This window comes from Camellia sinensis, chromosome 5 (genome assembly GCF_055761805.1).
Source record: "Camellia sinensis isolate YWXY chromosome 5, ASM5576180v1, whole genome shotgun sequence".
Taxonomy (NCBI): domain Eukaryota; kingdom Viridiplantae; phylum Streptophyta; class Magnoliopsida; order Ericales; family Theaceae; genus Camellia; species Camellia sinensis.
Window position 1 is genome coordinate 41338438 of NC_138965.1, and position 24327 is coordinate 41362764.

General features: G+C 34.8%; 1 protein-coding gene across 6 annotated transcripts; it reads right to left on the reverse strand.

Moving 5' to 3' along the window:
• Positions 1 to 8553: 8553 nt before the first annotated feature.
• LOC145790589 (uncharacterized) lies at positions 8554 to 21345 on the reverse strand. Of its 6 annotated transcripts, none has more exons than XR_014329420.1 (9): positions 18792 to 18936; positions 16426 to 16592; positions 12521 to 12647; positions 11878 to 11994; positions 11706 to 11791; positions 11293 to 11359; positions 10811 to 10902; positions 10105 to 10168; positions 8554 to 8797 (listed from the first exon to the last, which is right to left on the reverse strand). XR_014329420.1 is itself a non-coding variant. In XM_082868700.1 (8 exons), the coding sequence occupies exons 3-7, from the start codon at positions 12551 to 12553 to the stop codon at positions 10124 to 10126; spliced, it is 348 nt and encodes a 115-aa protein (XP_082724826.1). In that variant the 5' UTR covers positions 12554 to 12647; positions 16426 to 16592; positions 18792 to 18936; the 3' UTR covers positions 8554 to 8797; positions 10105 to 10123. The 6 variants fall into 6 exon arrangements, 4 of the variants coding, with proteins under 4 accessions (XP_082724826.1, XP_082724829.1, XP_082724828.1 ...); XR_014329421.1 differs by lacking the exon at positions 8554 to 8797 and adding an exon at positions 8804 to 9322; XM_082868700.1 differs by lacking the exon at positions 10811 to 10902.
• Positions 21346 to 24327: the final 2982 nt, after the last annotated feature.

Below are 24327 nucleotides of genomic sequence, written 5' to 3' on the forward strand. Positions count from 1 at the left end.
TTTTCGATGGTTAGATTAGGACACGTTTTGATTAGCATACCTTATACTTGCATGTTTGCATCATTCATTTGTCTTGCATGCACCGATACTCGGCGCATCATTCAAACTGCATCGTATTTCGATACGCTTCTTTAAATACGTGTTTCAAAGCATGTTATCAAATTGTTGCATTCATATGCCATCTTAGATAGCCGAGCCTATTTAATTGCATTATTGCATGTGATGCATTAGGCATTTTGTATAGTTAGGAATCATGCATATATCTAACTAGCTTTTGTTTTGGCTTGGAGTACACTGTAAGTTTTACGCATTAGCATACTTGCATTAGTGTGAGTGTTGCCACGATAGCATGCTTGCCATGAGGCTATTTGCTTAAGTGATTAACTGCATGAATGCCTGTGGATGAAGGCTTTGTTGCTTGAATTGGAACAATTCGACGAATGTGAGTTTTAAGCCCACTTTGCGAAGTGGCAAATCATGTTGTTTTAAGCCCATCATGTTTGGTGGAAAATCCGTGCTATAGCCCACTTGAGGGTGGCATTTTCAAACCATTTTCGAAAACAAACAGGAGTTGTTCTGTTCCAATTCTCGCGATCTTAGTCTATACTTGTATGTGTGCGTCACCTAGTAAAGTTAGCTAATAACCGGAATAAGAACACACGTGTTTATAAAACAACATATCATGCTTAGTAGAGGCCGATTCTTTGATCGGGCGAGCGAGGGTGCTAATTTTAGGACCTTCCCCTCTCGTACCCAAGTTCCCAAACTGAGGCAACTTTGGTGATGACGGACACATGGCCTTTGGCACGAGTCAGGGTTTCCTAAATTTCCCAAAAACAAAATATTTAGGTGGCGACTCTGTAATCTGGCAAAACAATCCAGTTTTGGCATTATTTGATTCAAAATCGATTTCCAAAATGATTTGGCGGATTGGACTCTTTGGTGTTTATCAGTCTCACATTGCATTTTGTGAAATTAGATTCAAAACCATGATAGGAGTCCAAACTGTAGGACCAATTCGAGCTCTCCGAAAGAGGGCGCGAAGAAAGTCGAGTCGACAGTGATGAACCGAGCAGAACTAAGCCTTTGCTGGAGGACAAGGCTGGTGGGAGCTTGCGTGTCTCTAATCGAGCTAATGGCTCAACCAGGCTATGAGTAGTAGTACGGCGCTGGATCCTTGGGTGAGGGTCACGAGCTTAACCGAGCTATAGTTAGCTCAGCCAAGACTGGCTCGGTTGAGTGCTACTTGTGCCCCAATGGTACATGGGGGACAAACTATGACTTGTCTAAGTTATTTTTGTTTGTCAGGTTGTTTACTTCTGACAAGTACATACGTGTAAGGGAATAAGAGAATAGAATATCCGCGTCCTAAGACAATGGGAGTGATGCACACTACATAGACAAGAAAGATATTTGCCTGTATAAAAGCCATTGACTTCATTCTTGAAGGTAAGCAATCTTAAGCTCATAACTCTCTCTATTCTCCTATATTTGAGAAGGGTGCTAAACTAGACCATCGGAGGGATTTTCCGGCATGACACCCGCCGGGTAGCTCACCTTCATTGTGTTTGTAGGAGAAACGATGTCGTTTGTAGTGAGACGAATACAGAGGCAAGGAGTACAGAAGTAAAGGAAATTTACCGCCTGTACACTAACTTATAAGACTCTGCTTCTTAACTCTACTTCTATAAGACGCAGCCACACCATTTTATAGGCAAAGAGTGGAGAGTTGAAATCCATAAAATTAAAGATATGGTTCTTGTAACAAGAAAATAAACCTTTTACATTCCAATTTATTGAAACCAACAACTTAGTAGTGATATCTCCACCACTTTGATTTTATTCAGCATGTGATTCACTTTTTAAATCAAATTTAGAAAACAAATTGACTAAATGAATTTTGTTAATTAAAATGCCTTTGTTAGGTAATTTATAACCATTTTTATGATATTTTTGTTTAAAACTCTATAATTTATTACCATACGAGCTTTTCTTCTAAATTTTTATGCATGATTCATTACTATAAATACAGGACTAGAATGAGGACCTTTATTTGATCGTATTAACTTTTATTTTAATAAGTCAGGAATTTGTTTTTCGAATTCCTTAATCATTTCAATACTATGTCTAATGAGTTTTACATTGACTACATAGTTTGGATCCTCAAGCACTATTTTTGTCCAAGGCTTGTCTTTTTCCATAATTTTAGTGGGTTGTTGCTAAAATTATTTTCTAGCACTTTCTTAATATTTTCTAAACTCGGAATATATTTTCCTTTCTTTCCTTGTTTGCCTTGATAGTTTGTGATATCAGTGATCTATTGTTCATCTTCTTCTTCACTATTTGTAGACCGCCCCGAACTCCGCTCCGCGCGCGAGGGGCGCAAATTGTAGTTCTAGCTACTAGAGTTCGGACTCCTGTCACGGTTCTGAATCTAATCTCACAAAGTGCAATGTAAGACTAATAAATCACCAAAGAGTCCAAATCCAGCAAATCGTTTTGGAAAATCAATTTTAATCAAAAAGCGCCAAACATGGACTGCTTTGCCAGATTTCAGAGTCGCCACCTAAATATTTTATTTTGGAAAATTTAGGAAATCCTGACTCGTGCCTAAGGCCACGTGTCCGTCATCACCAAAGTTGTCTCGGCTTGGGAACTTGGGTACGAGAGGGGAAGGTCCTGAAATGGGTACCCCCGCTCGCTCGATCAAAGATCGGCCTCTACTAAACATGATATGTTGTTTTTGAAAACACATGCGTTCTTATTCCGATTTATTAGCTAACTTACTATGTGATGCGCTCAGCATACAAGTATAGACTCAATCACGCAGATTGGAACAAAATAACTCATGTTTGTTTTTTCGAAAATGGTTTGAAGATGCTACTCGCAAGTAGGCTAAAACGTGGATTTGCCACCCTCAAGTGGGCTTAGAAAAACATGATTTTGATACTTCAAGTGGGCTTAAAACTCACATTTCGATGAATTGTTCCAATTCAAATAATGAAGCCTTCATCCACAGGCATTCATGCAGTTATAGCAGTTAAGAAAATAGCCTCATGGCAAGCATGCTATCATGGCAGTCACTTACACACATGCAAGGATGCTAAAGCATAAACACTCACAGTGTATTCCGAGCCAAAAAAGAAGCTAGTTAGAAATCAATGCATGATCCTAGCTATGTTAACAATGCCTAATGTAACACATGCAAAATGCAACTAAGTAGGCTCGGCTATCTAAGATGGCATATGAATGCAACACTTGATAACATGCTTTGAAACACGTATTCAAGTAAGTATTGAAATACGATGCAGTTTGAATGATGCGCCGAGCCCGGTGCATGCAAGACAAATGAATGATATAAACATGCAAAGCGTAAAGTATGCTAATTGAAATATGTCCTAAACTAACCACCGAAAGCGGATAAGTAAAAGGGAGAAAGACGCGGGGTTGGAAGACATTCACACACACACACACCCTTATTACAGCATTTGCCCTCTCGACGGAGAGTCCGAATGAATAAACTAAGCTACACTAAGCTAAGCTAATTATTACAAATCAACTAATTAACTAACTATTCTAGCTAATTAATTATTACAAACCAAATTGAATAACTAGCTAATCTAACCTAATTAGAATATTACAAAGCACTAAGCTAAATTAATTACAGCACAGGTAATTAACTACAACTAGCTAACAAAAGCGATAAATGGCCTCGCGGGCGAGGGAGATATGCATGCTCGGTTGCGTCCTCCCAGAAATCCACTGCCTTGCCTCGAGATGCCTCTATTTGCACTCTTTTGAATCTTTGAAAATTACACCGATTGTCGAATGTTTCTTTCTGATCTCAAGAACACCCCTGAGGGTTGAAATTCCTCATGTTGCTACAATAGAGCACAGACAGAGGCAACACAGTATATTTGCAAGAAAATGTATGCACTTCCACACTCCTTATCATATCTCAAACTCAAAGGAGTATGGCACTTGACTCTCGAGCCGCCAACCAAGCATTTTCAATGCATGGCGGCCAAAGGATCAAGCTTGCGCAAAACTCAATGAATGCACACATAAGACTCGAAAGGCCTCCACCCTATCATGCACAATCAGGCGGGACGACGACCAAGAAATGAGGTGCGTTTCATCACTTCAAGTATGAAACACCCTTCATTTCTCGTGTTTGGATTAACGTCTAATCCAAACACAATGAAATGCAACACACATGAAAACAACATGCTTATCTATGAATGCTAGAGTGGCATGTACAAGGCTCCATCATGTAAGCAATGCATGCATGGCATGTTTAGAAGCTAAGGCATCTAGACTAGCAAAGAGCATAGCACTATAGGCATACAATACTAAGCCTAAATGACCAAACCAACCCCGGACAGAGGTTAAATATGCCAAAACAGTGGCTGAAATATACTAAGATCAAGGCATATAACACAAGGAAAATATGCACGTTTGATGGCTCGCCAACAAGGCATGAAGACACAACTCTCAAACACATTGAAGGAGTGGAAAATGTGAGAGTGTGGCAATGACATATGCTCTGAAATTACATGCCAAGTGAAGCCATATCATGCACACATCACAAATATAGCATGCTAGGGGTTCCAAAGTGCAAGGCTAGTGAAGCCAATCACACTATAGCTATACAAAGCTAAGCATGCATGACCAAAACCACTCAAATCAGACCTAAAGCATGTTAAATCAAAGCCAAAAATGTGCTGGAGTAGAGCATACACATGTTAGATCAATAGGCTAAGACACCGAATACCCTAGGCTAGTGAACAAAATTGCACTACAAGTGCAAGGAGCATGCAAGAGGCAACCAAACCAACCCAAAACAGAGTTATGACATGGAAAATAATGACTAAAAACATACTGAGATGGAGCCAATTCAAGGCACAAAGACATGTTACTTTGCAAGGCTACAAGTAGGATTACACTACAAGTATAAGAAGCATGCAAGAGGTGACCAAGACAGCCAAAAATAGAGTTATGGCAGGTCTGAAAAGTCACAAAAATGGGCCTAAACAAAGCCTCCAAGAAGTAGAAACACATGCTCTTTTGGAGGGCCATCAACACATGGAAACAAGAGAAGAGGATGGGGGACCACCCCCACCCATTTAGGACCTCAAAACCACTTTTCCACCACTTAAATTCCTTTGAGTTTCAGTGGTGAGAAGGCCAAAAAGAGATGGTCTCAAAGGCCTTAAAAGATGGCACAAAGCAAGGCAAAACAAGCCACCAAAGGGGGAAACCACCCCTAACTCAAACAAAGCCTTAAACAACTATTTTAAACACTTCAAAATAGAACTTTTTTCAGTTGAAAGCTAAGCCTAAAATAACATGCAAAGGTGGCTAAATAAGCAATGAAAATAATGCTTTAAAGAGGCTATTACTCACCCTTGAAGCCCAATCTTCAAAACCCGCCACTTCTGAGGCAAAATCAGGTCATAGTCACTCAAATAAGGCTCTCAAGTATCTTAGCTCAATGATGGTGGTGTTTGATGAAGAGTTCCTTTGCAAATCCACCAAGAACTCCCACTTTCAAGCACAAAAATAAAGAGAGGGGGAGAGAGAATTCTAGAGAGAGTAGATTTTTTGCTCCAAAAAATCTGAACCCTCTCTAAGGGTGAAGCACTTCTCCTTATATAGAGATACAAGCAAAAGCTTGCTGAAATCCCTCCCTGCACGTGTAGGGAGGATGCATTTTGTGCCTAACAGTTGGCATAGATGGCAACAAAAATATCTGCAGAAAGTGCAGAAAGGCCGCCGACCAATTAAGGTGGTCGGCCGACCACCCAACCTAGCCGACCGACCACCAAAAGTGGTCGACAGGGACAAAAACTGGTCGACAGGGCGAGGAAAGGTGGTCTACACAAAGAGAAGAAGGTGGTGGCAGGTTGGCGACCACTTAAGGTGGTCGACCGACCACCCACCCTAGCTGACCAACCACCACAAGTGGTCTACAGGGGAGAAAACTAGCTGGCAGGGGAGAAAAGTGGTCTACACCTCTAATTCTCCCTCCAAGCAAAAGGGGGCACTAAGGTTTGGCTTAAAACAAGCACAAAACCAAAAGAGCTCAGAGACTCAGGGGCAAGGCGCGCAGCCGAAAACCTCGAGGACTCCAAACGAGCGCAAACAAGCGTAATCATCGAGCATTCAAATGATGACATCCAAGTCTTTAAGATGGTCAAAAATGGGGTGTTTACACTATCACTTTCATATTCACTATCAATTATAGTATTATTTTCACTATTAATTTCATCTTGAAATAATTATTGTCAAGTTTTTTCTTGATTGTCATCAATTGCTTTAAGCTCACCACGCCGAGATGTGTGAAGAGTGTGGACACCCCTATTTTAACCGGCCTTAAGACTTTGGCACTTTCTTTTGATCACTCGATTATAAAAATTGGAATATGATATTTCATGAATTTCTCAACAGAAAAGTCGAGTTTAAGCTTTAATTCCAACCTTACATCCGTTTTGTCCAAATTATTTTAGACCTATTCAAGAATTTTTTTATGCATTTTTTTTTCTCAGAAAAATTTAGTAGTTTTGGGAAAATTGGATCCTCAAAAAATGAATGGGTTTTGGCTCTTCAAAATTGGCTCTTAAAAAAATAAATGGGTTGGCTTTTCAAAATTGGCTCTTCAAAAGATGAAAAAGTTTTAGCTTTTCAAAATTGGCTCTTCAAAAGATGAAAAAGTTTTGGCTTTTCAAAATTGACTCTTCAAAAATTGAAGGGGTTTTGGTGTAAGTGCACATGACTATACAACATATTTCCACATGGTTTCCTCATTTCCACATTGTTTCCTCATCACTTTTTAATTGCTCATTTACTTATATTTTGATTTCTCAGCAGTTATTTGAAATATATGAGTTTTTTTTAAGAGTTAGTTAAAAAGTTAATTTATTAGCTAAATTTATAATCCTACAAAAATGTTCATTCTAAAAAAATTAGTTTATTTTATATATTTTTATTTTTTTTAACTTTCTAAAATGGTTAGAGTGGTCTTTTTAAAATAGCTAAAACGTCCATAGTGAACAAACAATAATTTCAATTTTCTCAACAGTTATAGATCTAAATAATCACAGTAAACAAACAAAGAAACATCTAATCTTGTTGAATCCACATGCTCGGATGCAATGCATGCATATAATAGCTTTGGGAACTCCTTTGCAAAGGCTCAGCCGATGGTGACATCAATAAATCCCAGAGGCGATTCCTAGTCAATTTTGTCAGATGGTGTGGTGAGGGGCTTAATGTATTTTTTTCGCACAAAAAATTCTAATCAATTCACTGAGAGAATCTTATATGTTCCTAAGCTTGCTTAAGTCTATAAAATGTTTCATTCCACAAAAACCAATTATCTTAACCAATTTTTCCCTAAATTTGTTTGTATTTTTACTAGTTTGCTGATATTATAAAGATTGTTGGCAAGCCTGGATATCATCATTTAATATGGTTTCCAAAACCTAGATAGAATATTTTGAAAGTAAATCACAAATAACTTTAATCTAACAACATTTTCTTTATGCAAATACCGAGCCACTTTAAGCATCTATAGTTTCCTTGTCCATAGAATATTTTGAAAGCAAATCACAAATGCTTCCAATATGTACTCTCAACACACAAATTCACATTTATTTCTTATGATTATTTGGTTTTGTTATTATAAGTACAACAAGTTGGGCCTTGAGTGACGAAATTTTTTTGTCTTCAAAGAGCTAATTTCATCACTATAGATATTTGTGAGGAAATATTTTCGTCACCGGTTTCGTCATTGAATGTTTGTCACTAAAAACCAACGTGACGAAAAATAATTTCGTCACCAATGAAATTACTTCAGCGGCGAAATTTTTTGTCACCAATAAAACAACATTTTGTCGCCAAAAATTCTCATTTTCGTCACCAAATAGTTTTTCAATACCATATTTATAACTTTAGTTGACGAATAAATTTGTCACGCATGTTGATCATTGAAGAGGAAATAATTTCGTCACAATAAGATGTAAAGATGACGAAATTTTTCGTCTTCAAAAGTCATAATTTTGTCACCAATAAAACAATATTTTGTCGCCAAAAATTCTCATTTTCGTCACCAAATAGTCATTCAGTACCATATTTATAACTTTAGTTGACGAATAAATTTGTCACGCATGTTGATCATTGATGAGGAAATAATTTCGTCACAATAAGATGTAAAATTGACAAAATTTTTCGTCTCCAAAAGTCATACATGGGTGACGAAATATATTTTGTCGCAAATATATATATACGCGACGAAATTTTTAGTCACCAAACATCAAAATCAGTGAAAAATTCCATATATAAGTTGCAATAAATTTTATCACAAAATGTTTATTAGCGACGAATAATCACTTTGTCACAATAACAAGTACAAATGACAACAAATTTGTCACTAAACTTGTTCCATATTTTATATTTCAATTTAAATTATTATTTCACAAATATCCCTGCTCATATCCCAATATCCTTTTAATTGTACTAGGAAATCCACTAGCTATTATACACCACTTCACAAAAAAAATCACTAAACAATTTATATTATAAATCAAAATATATCCATCAAACAACTTTAATAATAATCCATTAAGTATAACAAAAAAACCCATCAAAGCAAATCCCAAAATAAACTACCGTGTTGTCCACAAAAAAAATCAACACTCAATCTTAGTTTGCAACTAAGTATTAGTTCAGGAAAAAAAAAATTTCAACACTTGATCTTGATTTGCAAGTATGCTTCCAAACGTCATCAAAAATCAATCTGCAAAGAAAATAAACAAGAAAAATATTAACATATTATCAATTACATTGTACAGACCTCTCTGTCCATGTCAATACAAATTGTGTACACAATGAGTCTAGCTTAACAACCAGAAGTTCCTTTGTACATGGAAAGCTCCTATTAATCACATCACTAACTTAAAGCAACTCCAACACTGCCTAGAAAAATACACAAAAAAGTAAACACATAGTTTTGTCTCTTCTTTGGTTAGTGTGTATTTTAACAAGGGTCATGCTAAGTAAAAAGTAACTAATGAATCTATTTTCATTAAATACATTAAAACTTGTTAAATGTGAAACTGTTGTGTCTTACCTCGCTTGCACTCTGTTTTACTAGAAAGATAAGAAGTTGTGTATTGTTGCTAAGCCTGTATTGGTTGTCCTAGTTTTATTCGAAAAATTGATTAACACTCTTTTTCTTTACCTGATTTAATCTCCGTTTTTCCCCCAAGAGAATGAAGTGGGTGTTGGTGTAGAAATGTGTACTTTCATTCCTTGAATGCTCCTTCGAAATAAACTATAGCTCTTATGACTTCGAAATTTAAAGAAAGTGGAGAAGTTCCAATGCTATGTGTGGAGTTATTGATTAATAGTCAAATTTGATATTTTCTATGACCAAAGTGCAAAGATGACTTATAATTGTAGCACTTGTGACTAGTGGCATGTTCTTATATTTTCCAAGGATAAAAGGACCTAATAGATGCAGGTTTAGGTAATAAGAAAAGACATAGAATAATATGTATTACTTTAACCTATGTCCTAAACAGAATGGACTTGCTGCGTTATGGGATTCATCTTAGTGCCACAAATAATTAGGACAGCATTTCATTGTATTGAGTTGTACTATTATTGTCTATTGAGACAACTGCCTTGTATCTCATCTTAGTGCCACAAATAATTAGGACAGCGTTTCATTGCATTGAATTGTACTATTATTGTTTATTGAGACAACTGACTTGTTATCTCAGTGTTCTCCTCACAGCTCACGGTCTGTTATGCCCCACATTTCTAACTATAAGTATAGGAAAAGTAAATATTCTTGTTGTCTAAAGTCGCTTTTTGTAGCGCTCAGTGTTTAGTGTGTACATTATTGATTTTTTTGCAACACTATTCACATATTGTCCCAGGTAAAGACCGGGAGAACCGGATACCCTATTGAATCTATTTTCATTAAATACATTTTGAAACTTGTTAAATCTTAGTTAATAATTAGTGAAACTACTGTGCTTTAACTAGTATATACTAACCAACATGAGAAAAATAAAACATAAAACAAGCGAAACTTACCAAAACGGCGATCTACGAGTCATAGGATACCATCTCCTCTAAATTGTCCTTTGAAGGGATCCCCCTGCATAGGGCAACCCAAATAAGGGGGGGAAAAAAAAAACACGGATGACTGGTGACACTTTCAATTGGTATGCTATGCAATTAGTTTGGAGCACATATCATCTAAATTAACTAGTAACTCCATCTGTCGTCCTGTTAATTGAGGAAAAGTAGAGAACAAAAAAGCACATATAATCTAAATCATGTTGTTTTTCCTTCATCAGTCAAACAAGCCTGAGGTTTAAAATTTTGCCCACGAAAGGAAAAACAAAGGATTATAATTTATGAACTTTCCTTACTTTTTCCTTCAAAAGCTTCCCCCTGGAACATTTTTCTCCCCAACCAAACACAGCATGTGGCAATGGAGGATAAATTGGGTATTTACTGAATCTTACTTCAATTACATTCTATGCTCTTCTTTTTCTTTTTTTCTCTTTTTTTTTGGGGGGAAAGGTGAGTATGTGGCAATGGAAGATAAATTGTGTCTTTACTGAATATTACTTTAATCAAGTTCTATCCTCTTCTTCTTTTTTTTTTCTTTTTTTTTTTGGGGGGAAAAGGTGAGTAAAATATATTTTTGTTGTCCAAATATTAACAACAAATCCACGAAGTGCAATCTGAAAGTTTTCAACCATTCAATTTAATGTTATTGTTTGGAACTCACTAATATATACAGAGCAGAAAATGTTATTCCTGCAGATGCAAATGTAACCAGCATGTAACCGATTGTGTACATAGGTTTGTTCAAAAGGATACCTGAAAGGAAAAGAAAAAGTCAAATATCAGTATCTTGGTGATTTGAAGCGTATAAATTTGTGGATTTAAATCCAGATTTTAATTTCCTGGCATCCTTCTCAAACGAACAGGAGCACCCAAGGTCAATTTCAACCAAGTAGGAAAAAAAAAAAACAGAATTCTAATGTTGGTAGTGCAGAAAATCCCATTTAACATTATCATTATTTCCCTTAATTTTTTACTTTTCCTTCTAATACCTTGTCTTCTTAAAAAGTAAAAATAATAAGGAGAAAAAGGATAGTCATCATTAAACATATGGCCATTTATCATTTAAAAGTAAAGAACATATGGCCATTCATCATTAAAAAGTAGAGAACAAGGGAACAATCAATCGGTGCAAAGATGTCTTACCTGTAATTGTCCAAGAATGTGGCCATACTGAAGTCCAATTATGCACGTCACAGCAGCTGTCAAGGAACTTCAAATACAGGGTGTCAACAGTACACATTACAACTCCTTGAAGGTTTAATAAACTATGAAGTATAGTCACTTATGCATATCTAAACTCAAACTATTAAACAAATGTGCCGGAATCATATAAGTTATAAATCTAAATATGCTTTCATGACTAATCCAATTTAAGGAACCATTTAATCATAGTCAAATATAAATGACGTCATCTTACCAGTTCAAAATACCAATATCTCAAGTGTATTGCATTTTCATGTAATAACAACGAAGACAGCAATGATAAGACGATACATAATAGAACAAAGGTTTTGAAGTACCATCATCAAGGAAAAAGAAAGGATTAGATTGGTCACCTTAATATACCTTCAAGATCAAAAGGAGTATGACACCATGACGGTGAATTATCTGAAATTTGGCCAATGCTGGAAATATTGCATTCCTGTGAAGGGGATACCATATAGGAATCAACTGATTGCAGAATGCAAACCAGAATTTTACAAAATTTTACCTTCAGAATCGAGTTACCTTCAAGTTTTTACAAACAGGTTTTGTATATAGATGATTAAGACCAAGAACACAACGATCTATCATTGCAGCAGCATTACAGGCAGGTCCATGATCTCCTCTTGTGGAACATGTCACCTAATATGACAAACTTCACAAGTTTTTGTAATATGGATGATTATCTTCTGTGTAATTTCTCACATATTAGCAAGTATTCTGCTATTATATATGTCCCAATATCAAATAGAAGAAAGAAATCAGTTGATGCTTAATGCAGTAATATTTGAGAATCACTATAATCACTAAGAATGGCATAGACATCCTCCCGTCTTAAGTTGACTTGAACACTACAAAACATGGTTTCCATAATAAATCACATGCTCTGAAAAAGCATGAAGATTGGAATATTCAAATTCAACAGCAGTGACTGGAGATGAAAGTAAGCTCACACATTCATTCCACTTCAAAGTCAACAAACTCACCATCCAACCAAGTCACAATAAACACGCACACACGCACACACACAACTACACAAAAAAAAAAAAAAAAAAAAAAAAAAAAATTAAGTGTCTCCCTACCAACATCCCTAAAATTTCCAAGAGAGTGTCAACTTGACAAATCGACTGTTGGCAGGAAAGTTAAGGAGTATAGAGCATAATCTTACAGTGTAAACAAAGCTTCCATTTGTGGGCGGCATAGAAATTGATCTCAGTAACTCAAATTTCCAATCTGGAACATACAGGCCATATGACAACCCCAAGTATACTACCAACAAGGCACATGCAATGCACCTACAAAACAACATTTCACATTGTCACCAACTATTGAAGGGCACAAATTGAAAGGGGTAGAAGACAAAAAATGAAATTTTTTTTTTCTATTTAACTGAATTAACCATTCATTTAAACATAAAATGTTTCAAACTTCGTTTCAAAAACACTACTACAAATACAGATAAAGATCACACTTTTTTTGTGTGATGTATGTTTTTTAATCACACATTTTAAGTTTGATTAAAGTGTGGTCTTTGAAAGTGTGATTAAAAGGGATCATTTTTAATCACACTTTTTAAGTGTCATTAAAAAATGCTTTCATCACATCTTTTAAGTGTGATTAAAAATATTTAAATCACATCTTTTAAGTGTGATTAAAAACAATTAGATCACATCTTTTAAGTGTGATTGAAAACATTTAGATCACATCTTTTAAGTGTGATTAATAACTAATAAAACCTGTGATAAAAAAAAGAATTCAACATATTTGAAGAATAATCAATATTATTTTTGGACGCGCATTTGAAGAATATAATACACACTATATACTATATATTGAATGGAATAACGTCATATATTTCATAAATGAAAGTTAAATGTTCAAAAGTATATATAAAGGAATTAATAAAAAAGTTTTTAACTGTGATTACATATATTAAAAAATGAAAAAAAAAAAACTTGAAAAAAAGCTAAGTTCTTGAATTCTTTGACCGTATTTTGCATCTCTCCAGGAAATTTCTGACCTGAAAAATAAAAACACAAATTAATTCAGAAACCACTAGAAGCATATGAATAGACTTACTATTTTTGTAGAGACTGTTCTTGTCTTACAAAAGACAAAATCGGACAATTTCTCATCACACTGACTCTTCATCCCTTGCATCAATAGAAAATGAATAATGGCATTGATTGTTACTAATATAAAATATTTGTATTACCATATACAAATATGACATATACATAGAATCAATAAATCCAAAATGAAAATCTTCAATGTATGGCCAGATATTTTAAAGTCATAAAACCAAATATATATAGAACCAACAAATCCAAAATTATAAACCAAACATAAAAAAGAGTCCCCTCCCCCCCTCTCTCTCTCTTCATTTCTCACCAAATCACTTTAAACACAGTGTAATTTTTTTAATTTAGCTTCTGGCAAACAAGAACTCAACTTTACTCGACTCCATTAATTCATAATCCAACTAATTTGAAATTAAAAATAAATAAATAAAAGAAAAAAAATGCATAATTGGTTCACTCTCCAATTATGAAATAACAAAAGAGAGCAAGTTACGGGATTTGGATTTATCAATATTATCCTCACTCTTTATATGAAGACTGGTTTTCTTGTAGCCTATGGAGCATGATTGAACAGTATATATAAACACATATTAGTAAATCATAGCCTTGAAAAGATTTTATCAAAAATTTATTATGGCAACACATCAACAGAGAGAGTAAACTAAACTAAATCCCAACAAAAATTAAAACTCAGATCAAGGTAGAGAAAGAAAAGCAATTAACATACCAAGTCAAGATGGGTCAACTCCAAAAGAACAAACAAATGACCAATCCCCGCTGTTCCAGTATTTGAGTGTTGAGCAATTCCACCAAGATTTACATAATCCTAACTTGTCTGATAGAGGAGTATGCTCCACCCCTGTTGAGTATTATTATATGCAAAAGTTAGCAAGAGTTTTTTAGTATTACAAAATCATCAACTGAAAATGTAAAAACATAGGGATTGAATAGAATATCATAACTATAGACTTCAAAAATATAATCAAAAGAAGTTAAAATAAACAGTTTTCTTTTTTCTTTTTATGGATAAATAAATTAAGCTAAGTATTAACTAAAGACACCAAGAGGCCGCCATCCTAGTACACTAGATATCTAGCACTCCACAGAAAGTCAAACTAAAAACCACTTGGCAAAACTAAGCTTTCATATTAAATCAATCAAAGAAAAGGATGACTCACAGAACTGTTGCAAATATACTGGAAAATGTTCAACAAATATAAAACAATTAAGAAACAAAACACATAAATTTCAATTGAAAATTTATGGTCTGGGACTTCGCGTGTGTAGAGAAGGCTTATAAGATTGAAGCAACACCCGATCAGTGGCATTTGCATCCACTCCACACTGCAAATAGGCAACAACTATTATATCAAAATGGCATGCTAATTTAGCAAGATATAAAGCATAGAGAGATTCATTCAAGAGATTAACTAGTCCCCAGATCCTATTAAACACATAGCAGTAAATGTTCCAATTTGCACATGGCACTCTTCTTACACTACTTGAGGAAAAAAACACAGAATCTGTCTGAATAATTCAACCATTCAACCTTAGCAAATTGACAAGTAGCAAAATGTTTGTCTGGAGAAATTTAGTGAAAAGCATCTCATTTCAACCACTTCAATTTACAAGAGAGCCCACATGGTAAGCATATTCTTTGTGTTACGGAGAAGAGAAGCTGCAACTGTTGTATTTAACTCAAATGACATGACTAACGGGAAAGAAAGCAATACTCAGAAGGACCATGGTGAAGCTAAGGGAAACCAAAGATAACCTAATGATTGAAATGACTATAATGTTTGTCTCTTATAAATTAGTTGATGTGATTGGATGATAAACCTAATGTAACACTAGTCATTGGTTATTTTGCTACAATGTTTTTAGCATGTAAATTTTATGAAAATTGCTGCTGGACAGCCCATTTGAGTAAGTGAATATGATTTTTTTACCTTAATGAGAGCATCTACCACATCCATGAACCCTCTGTAGCATGCAGTGACAAGAGAATGCACTGCAATATGAGGACGAATCAGGTCAGATCCCATGAGCAACTCCACATGCCTTGCACGACCATGATAACTTGCCTCTAACAATGCCTCCTCACAAGCTGGCTGAGAAGCACCAGCTTTAACTAAGATCTCCAAAATCTCAAGGTGGCCCTCCCTCACTGCTGCTGTTGTCGCGAAACCCCTGAATAGTTTTTGGTTCACATCGGCTCCAATGCTCTATCATTTTGACAAATGCCAACCCTCAACACATTGCAAAAATAAAGAAAAAACTCAACAAGGAGACATTCGTCATTTTGGCTCAAAATCTTCAAGCTGGTTAAGAAGAAACAAATTAAGCTAGCAGCATAGTAAGCATTTTGGATTCTTCATCAAGTACAGGTAGCCATGGCCACTCCCAAACAAAATGGGCAACATGACTGATGTGACACATAATGGGACATGGGACTTTAACTAAGCATCCAGTAGGTGGTCATTAATATGAAGAAAAATGAGAGTGTATCATGTACGTGTGTGGCACATAATGGGACATGGGACTTCAACTAAGTAGCCAGTAGAAGGTCATTAATACGAAGAAAATGGGGGATGTATCATGTACGTATGCCACTATGCACAAGCTCTGGTCAATGGTTAGATACAACCCAAAATGGGCCTCACCGACCCAAACTTGAAAATTTATATTAAAAGAACACGCCATGAAATGAATCATGTCTCCACCAAGCAAATAAGTAATTGTCTACCTGCCTACCACGGATGAACATTAACAATCAAATGAATCATGTCTCCACCATTCAATCCGAAGAAATCACAACCTTTAAATGCAAAATACAGTCCCAACAAATCACATATAGGACACTGCATGTCTCATTAGTTTCGAAAATTAGGGAAAACATTAATTCTACAAAATTAAGGAAAACGGAGATAGAAAAATAGAAAAATTAAGTGTGTGTGAGAGAGAGAGAGAGAGAGAGAGAGAGGACCCATACCTGAATATACAAAACAGAGAAGTCGAATAATAAGAGGTGTTGATGGAACAGAAAACACGACACTAAAGGAGACGGGCGAACCAGCTCGGAGATACGACATCGGTGGCGCCACCGAAGAAGGAGAACGGGTGACGTCGATGTTGGCGGCGGCGCTGGAGAAGAACACGCTGAGAAGGAGGACAAGGGGCTAAGAGCAACTCCAACCACACTCTTTATTTTTTACTAGCTAAAGTACAAAAAAAGTACACTCTTTATTTTACCTAATTAGTTTAACTATTGTGTGTTCCAACCATACTCTTTATTTTAACTAATATTTAATTTATTTTATAAAAAGTATAGCATGTGAATATTTACCAACATGTGAATTTTGTGGAACCATCTGGAAGGGGAAAGGATGGGAAAAATAAAAGAAAAAAATAAAGAATTAAAAAAAAAAAACAACAATACAAAGGAAGTTCTTCAATAATTATAATTTATCAACACAAAAGAAGAGATGTGAATTGTAATTTCTTCAAGGAAAGGCATTCAGTCCCCATTGTGAGGAGTTTTTTTACTTTCATTAAATTAGATGCCTTTGATAAGTCTCTTTCAGACGGCTGTAAATAGTATATTGACACTCTTTTAAATTCGGATGCATAATTTTGGTCAGGACTTTGATGTTTTACATTATGTAGAGGAAAATGTGCATTGTAGGGATGGCAATGGAGGGTGTTAGGTTTTATTTCTTGGCAATCCCGTTTGACAAAACTCCTTTGAGTTGTAATTTTATTCGCTTTTTTATTTCAGTGAGGCTTTCAGTTGTTAGATGCGAATCCAACCCGAATCAAGCATTTCAGAGAAGTTTGTGATGATAAAGCTTTCAAGATTGCCACTTCGCTGATTATGACGGGGATCGAGCTTTCAGCAAAATGCAAAAATGCATTCCAAGTTGCCTGTTCGATCATGTTATTTTTTCCAGTTTTTCCATTTTTGGCCTTCGCGCTCGAGCGGGGAAAGTGACGCTCGAGCGGGGATTGGAAGCTCTCAGCATCTCTGCAGTCGCCTGTAAAAATACTGGAATGTGTGATTTTACGCTCGAGCGGATGCTCCTACGCTCGAGCGCATCTCAGTTTGTTCGCACGCAGTTTTTGGTCAGTCCGCTCGAGCGGGCTGTGTTGAGCTCGAGCGGAGATCGCGGGACAGATTCTATAAATTCGCGTGTTGGGTCAGATTTTAAGGATAACTTGTCCAGATTTTCTTTTTGGTTTCTAGGGTTTATATCTGGGGATACTTTGGGAGTTTTCTTTGATGTTTTTATTGAGTTTTCAACTCATGATCTAAAGAGAGTACATCAAAGGTTTGTTTGCTATACACAAAAGAGAGAGTTATTCTTCAGTTGTGGATTCTGAAGAATTCGAGCCTGAAGCTCTGGTGGAATCTGGAGTGGCTCATCAGAAAGACAATTCCGTGGTGAAGATGGGGTTGGAAGAGGCACATAAAGGTTGGTTCAATTAGGCGTTATGGATTCGCTAGGTAATTGAGAGTATACCTGTGTAATTCCTTTAATTCTTCTTAGTGGATTGTCTTGTGGCTGTTGCCCGTGGTTTTTGATCACAGTTGGAGGTGTCCAATTGTGGTTTTTTCCACGTTAAATCGCTGTGTCTCTTTGTCTTGATTGTTTGATTGTTTGATTGGGATTGTTATATTCTGCTTAAAATTGATACATAATCACAAATCAACATCTAGGGGATTTCTAGATTTTTCAGAGGGCAATGGGGCAGATATTAATTTCCCCTTCCCATTCCCCTATAATTATTTTTCCCTATCCCCCATCCCCCATCGCTCATGGGTACTACCATCCCCATCCCCTATTGGGTTTGAACTTTCCCCAACCCAACTTGACCCTTTTTTATTTTTTTTAATGTTCGCAACCAAAGTTATATATAATCTATGCATAAGCCCTGTCAAGATCTGCCTACACCACACCAATGCTTTACTACTCTAATGTTCACTCTCTTGTGCATTTGCCTGTATCTAAAAAAAATGCCCTGTAACAGTCCATTGGCAGAATAATGTTGACATTACAAAGTTTCTAATATTTATCTAAATGTTAACAACATAATTCATATCATTATCAAAACATAGTGATCATTGAAAGAACAAAAAGTCAGCACATTTTTAAACATATCATTTGAATTAAAATTTCTTCTTTGGCCTTTCTCAATAACAGTCGTTCATTTACAATGAGGTTATCACTAGTTTCTATAAGAAAAGAGTAATAGCAATAGTCCCTGTTAATGTGCCGAGAAATATAAAATGAGGAAAAGAAAAAGAAAATAGCTTAATTATTTATCTTTTATCAGAGGAACTAAATTAGAAACAAATACCATTCAACTCTCAACTCTGAGGTCTTCAATAAGCCTCATCACTTCATTTCGCATTGTCATCTCCAAAGAAGTATCAACATGCTCTTCAACAGCTGAAAACCAGTTGTCATCCCAGTCCAATACCCACTAGTACCCTCTCCTTCTCCTCCTCTGTTCTGCTCAAATTCAGCTATGTTTGGTGTCTGCTTCAAGTCTCAAATGGGAAGAACAGCCTTGCACTACTACCAGTCTCTTGAACCCCTTGCAAACTTCCATACCCATTTTCAAACCCATCTAGTGAAAAATTAAGGCTTGGCTTGAATTCTTGCATAGGGAACCCAGATGGGTAGATTGTATTATTTGTCTCGGTGACCGACATAGGCAAGAAAGAACTCAGCCCCCTTGAAGCAATTCCAGTACTCTTGACCCATAATTAAAATAAGCAAAAAATTCTAATCATTCTTAGTGTTTGACGCTAAATACATTCTTTAGTGTTGAGTACTTACAGCCGTAAATTATTCAAAAAGATTCGAAAACAACAATTGAGTACTTACAGCTGTTTATGGGGCATATCAAAATCACTGTTGAATGAGCTAATCTTTGGCTCCTCATTGCACCAAAACTCTAGATCAACACCACCCACCAATTATAGTTAGGCGTGTTTGTCCCCAACAAATCAAAAGTGTCAATAGTCTACATTCACCCATAATTAAAATAAGCAAAAAAGATATATATATATATATATATATATAAACTAATCAATCTTACACAAATAATTCAAGGGTCATGCTAATGCCTATTTATTGCAAACAACAAAAAAACAACAGGCTTGAAGCAAAACAGAGGTTGGAATGGCATATTTTCAAGGTTAGCATATTCCTTTAATTACAATATTGCAAACAACAACCCGTAAACAACTTCAACTTGAAACAAAAAAGAGGCTGGAATGGCAGAGTGAACCTCAATTAAATTATGAAATAGGAGACTAGAAAAGCAGGAGCTAAGCAAACACAACCGAAACAGATGTAGCACAAAAGCTGTGTAACTATGGAAAGCCCTTCAGTCAAACATAAACTGAATATAAATCAAGTGAAAGAGGCAGTAGGCTTGAAGTTAAAGAAACCATGGTTTTGAAAATAAATGAATTGCAATCCACATTGAAATCGTAGGGATCAACCATTAATAACTTTTTGAATCTATTAATCTACATAAGCACCATTCTCATCTCAGCACAACAATCTATTCCTGTCAATAAATGTATTTCTTCTGGGAGCAATTTTAGTTGGAAAAGTCAACCACATTCTTTTTCTTTCTCTTATTTTCTTCTCCCTCTCTTTTCCAAATACAAAAAAAGGGGCATTGTCCAAGGCCCATCTCAGTTGCAGGTCTATAAATAACCAATATGACACTATAATATTTAAACTTAGTTCATCTAGATTACAATATGGAACAGCTGTGGAGTTATTGGTAGGACGGTATGTAAATGCACATATGAACATATATATATATATAGAGAGAGAGAGTATACATGTCAAGAGACAATTTTTTTGGGGACTACCCATCCCTGACCCATTCCCCGATGGAGAATTAAATTAGATCACCTACTGACCTGATGGATAGAAAAATTGGGGAAACCCACATATTTTGGGTAGGGTCTCCATACAGCATAAAGCATCCTAAAACAAGAGAACTACAGAGATCTACTTTCAAAATAAAAAGAGATCTAACCAACATTATTGTTGAAATCTTTCTACAAATCATCAATAAAACCATGCATTTCAATACACCTTTCTGATAAAAACAATAAATCTCCTCAGTTGACATGACAAAATTTTAGCAATCATGATAAATTATCACATACCCACATCACAAGAGTACCCAAAAAAGACAAATATTCAATACCCACAAAGCAATTTCACAAAATACTAATAAATCACAAACACCCAATAGTGGATAACATCAGATATTGCATACAAAATGTGAAAACCAAAGAATAACTCAACAAAAGAACAAATCGAGATATTAATGACCCAAAATCAACTATAACAATATGATCAAATCAAAGTCTAATGCGTTCTTACCAAACACATGAATCGACCATAAAGTGGAATTGACTGAAGAGAGTAAGAAAATAGATTTGAATATGGGTTTAGAGCTTCGCCTGCTCTTCTTCTTTTTTGGTCTCAAATATGAGATTAAATACGGAATTTTTAATCAGATTGGATGCCTCTAGGGTTGCAGATTGCTTTTCTCGGAGACAGGGGGTTTATGAGTTGAAAAAAAGGGGAAGACAGAGAGATAGAAGGATCCATACCTTGAGGAAGAGGTCAGATGGAGGGAGTTGCAGACAACGCTGAAGGAGAAGATCGATTTTGTGCTGAAGGAGCAGATCCATTTCGCGGGAGAGACAGTTTGGTGAGCCTTCAATCACTCTCCAATTGAAGCCAGTGGAGAAGGCAAGATGTAAAATAGGAAGCCCTTTGGCTAGCCCATTGGAGTGACAATCCTTTGGAGTTGCTCTAACCCGTGTTTTGTTTTCATAGAGAGAGAGACAAATGAGAGAAAAACTAATAAACACAAAAATAAAAAGGGGTGGAAAATTGTAGTCTATTTTTTTTCATTACCGTTCAATATAGCAAAATTTTCTCTTTAAAATTAGTGATAAAATAATTTTCTCATTAAAAGGTCTTAAAATATTAAAATTTATCAATAACAAAAATATATTCCTCACCAAATGGTCTTAAAATATTTAACATCAAGTTTCTAAAAAATATATATATTTAAAATTATTGGCGACGAAAATATATTCCTCATAAATTAGTTTATAATTTGTGACGAATTTTTTCCTCACCAAAAGTGTCAAAATTTTGGCACCATCCAAAAAAATTAGTAGGAAAAGTTTCGGTGACGAAACTTAATTTTTTTCTCACCTAAAAGGAAGTATCTATTGACGAAAATAAATTTTGTCACCTATTATTTTTATTTTTTTATTATACGTGACAAAATTTATAATTCTTCATGGATTATTCTTATTTAGTGATGAAATTTGTTTTATTCACTAATATATTTACCAAATCAACAACAAAGCTAGATTATAAGCTAAAAAAATTGTGAAGATTGAAAACCCATAAAATTTTTGAAACAACTCAATTAAATTGATGCAATATAAGAAAAAAAAATAAAGAAAAAAGAACCCGAGTTTGATGCAGAGAGTGGAGTCCTGTGTATACAATAAGGGCCAACGGTAGTGTAGGTGTTGAAGGTGGAGTCGTGAGGGCAAAGATCGATGACAAAGAGGTAACGTGCGTGTGTTTTGAGAGATAGAGAGAGAGATGATAAACAAAAAATTGGTTAGAAAATTAATACCTTATTTTTTTTCATTACCACTCAATACATCAAAATTTTCCCACCAAAATTAGTGACAACATTATTTCCTCACCAAATGGTCTAAAAAATATTAAAAATTATTGGTGACGAAAATATATTCCTCACAAATAAATTTATAATTAGTGACAAATTTTTTTCTCACCAAAAGTCCAAAATTTTTAGCGCCACCCACAAAAATTAGCGGGAAACTTTTTGGTGACGAAACTTAATTTTTTCTCACCTAAAGGGAAGTATTTATTGACGGAAATAAATTTCGTCACCTATTATTTTTATTTTTTTAATATATGTGACAAAATTTGTACATTCCTCACGAATTATTCTTATTTAGTGACGAAATTTATTTTCATCACTAGTTTTCGTCACCATAGGTTACTTTTGTTGTAGTGGTGTGTGTATATAATACATGTAGCTACAAAACTAAACAAAGGCAAATTAGGTGGAGAAACACCTTTTTTCCATAACACTCGAGATTGAATTAAAGATTTCTGCATACTTGAATTTGAAATTAACGAAATCCCTAGCATCAAAATTCAAAAGACTTGCAATCATTTTCTCATACTTTCTCAGCAATCAAACAGTTGTAAAAACAAAAACTAGATTTCTAGAAAGAGATAGATACCTTCCAACAGTGCCCCTGAGAATCTGCTAAGTTTTCTCACACTTTCTGATGAATTTGCTGGGCTCGACTTCTTCGGTTGTGCAGTGCGATTTGATGATCTTTGTGTGGAGCATCGATCTTTAGATCTAGGGTTTAAATTATCCTCCTCGACTTCGTCCTTCTTCCACACCCAACCCATTCCAGATTCAAGATTGGTGACGAAAATATATTCTTCACTAATAATTTTAAGATAAATTAAAAACACTTTGTTTGAAATACAAATTGCCCCTGTGGTTCTAAAAATTATATCCTACCCCCTAAGGTTTTTAATTTCATAACGAATAACCCTTTTCATTAATAAAATATCAAATTGATTAATAATTTTTAATGATATTAAAATTTTATTTCAACTAATAATTCATGTAATTTTATTATTATATAGGGCAACAGTTAAGAATTTTATTTTTTCAGTTAATTCTAATAAATAAAAAAAATTTATAAGGGATATTTGTAATTTTTCAAATCACCATCCATATTTAAAGTAAACCTCATGGGGTGCATTTTTAATTTACTCATAATTTTATAATTGGTGACAAATTTTTTTCTCACCAAAAGTCTCAAAATTTTGGCGCCACCCAAAAAAATTAGAGAGAAAACCTTTAGTGACAAAATTTAAGTTTTCCTCACGTAAAAAGAAGTATTTATTGACGAAAATAAATTTTGATACCTAATATTTTTAATTTTTTTATTATATGTGACAAAATTTTATAATTCGTCACGGATTATTCTTATTTAGTGATGAAATTTATTTTATTCACTACTTTTCATCACCATAGGTTACTTAAAGAGCTAATTAACTTGTGTTTTGTTCTGTGTGAGAGAGAGAGAGAGAGGAGAGGAAAATTGATAAAAAAAAAAAAAAAGGAAAAATGTTAGTAGTCTATTTTTTTTCATTATCGCCTAATATGTCAAAAATTTCCCTCCAAAATTAGTGACAAAATAATTTCCTCACTAAAAAGTCTCAAAATATTAAAAATTATTAGTGACAAAAATATATTTCTCACCAAATGGTTTTAAAATATTTAAAATCAAGTTTCTCAAAATATATATATATATATATATATATATATATAAAATTATTGGTGACGAAAATATATTCCTCGCTAATAATTTTATAACTGGTGACAAATTTATTTCTCACCAAAAGTCTCAAAATTTTGGTGCCACCCAAAAAAAATTAGCGGCACCCAAAAAAAATTAGCGGGAAAACCTTCGATGACAAAACTTAATTTTTCCTCACCTAAAAAGAAGTATTTGTTGACGAAAATAAATTCCGTCACCTATTATTTTTATTTTTTTATTATATGTGACAAAATTTTATAATTCGTCACGGATTATTCTTATTTAGTGATGAAATTTATTTTCTTCACTACTTTTCGTCACTATAGATTACTTTTGTTGTATGAGCCACCTACATACTCCTTATTTATTCTTTTCTCGGTGTTACAACAAGACATGTTTTGCTAGACCGAGTTGGCCGGCTGGTTAGCTTCTTTTGGATAAAGTGGAGTA

What these genes read in the sequence shown, in the direction of transcription:
- LOC145790589 (XM_082868703.1), bottom strand. Translation starts at nt 12,553, where the DNA reads ATGCCGCCCACAAATGGAAGCTTTGTTTACACT. An exon ending in CTGTTTGTAAAAACTTGAAG is followed by an intron (nt 11,792 to 11,877) that starts GTAACTCGATTC and finishes TCCCCTTCACAG; the next exon opens with GAATGCAATATTTCCAGCAT. An exon ending in GATCTTGAAGGTATATTAAG is followed by an intron (nt 11,360 to 11,705) that starts GTGACCAATCTA and finishes CTGTATTTGAAG; the next exon opens with TTCCTTGACAGCTGCTGTGA.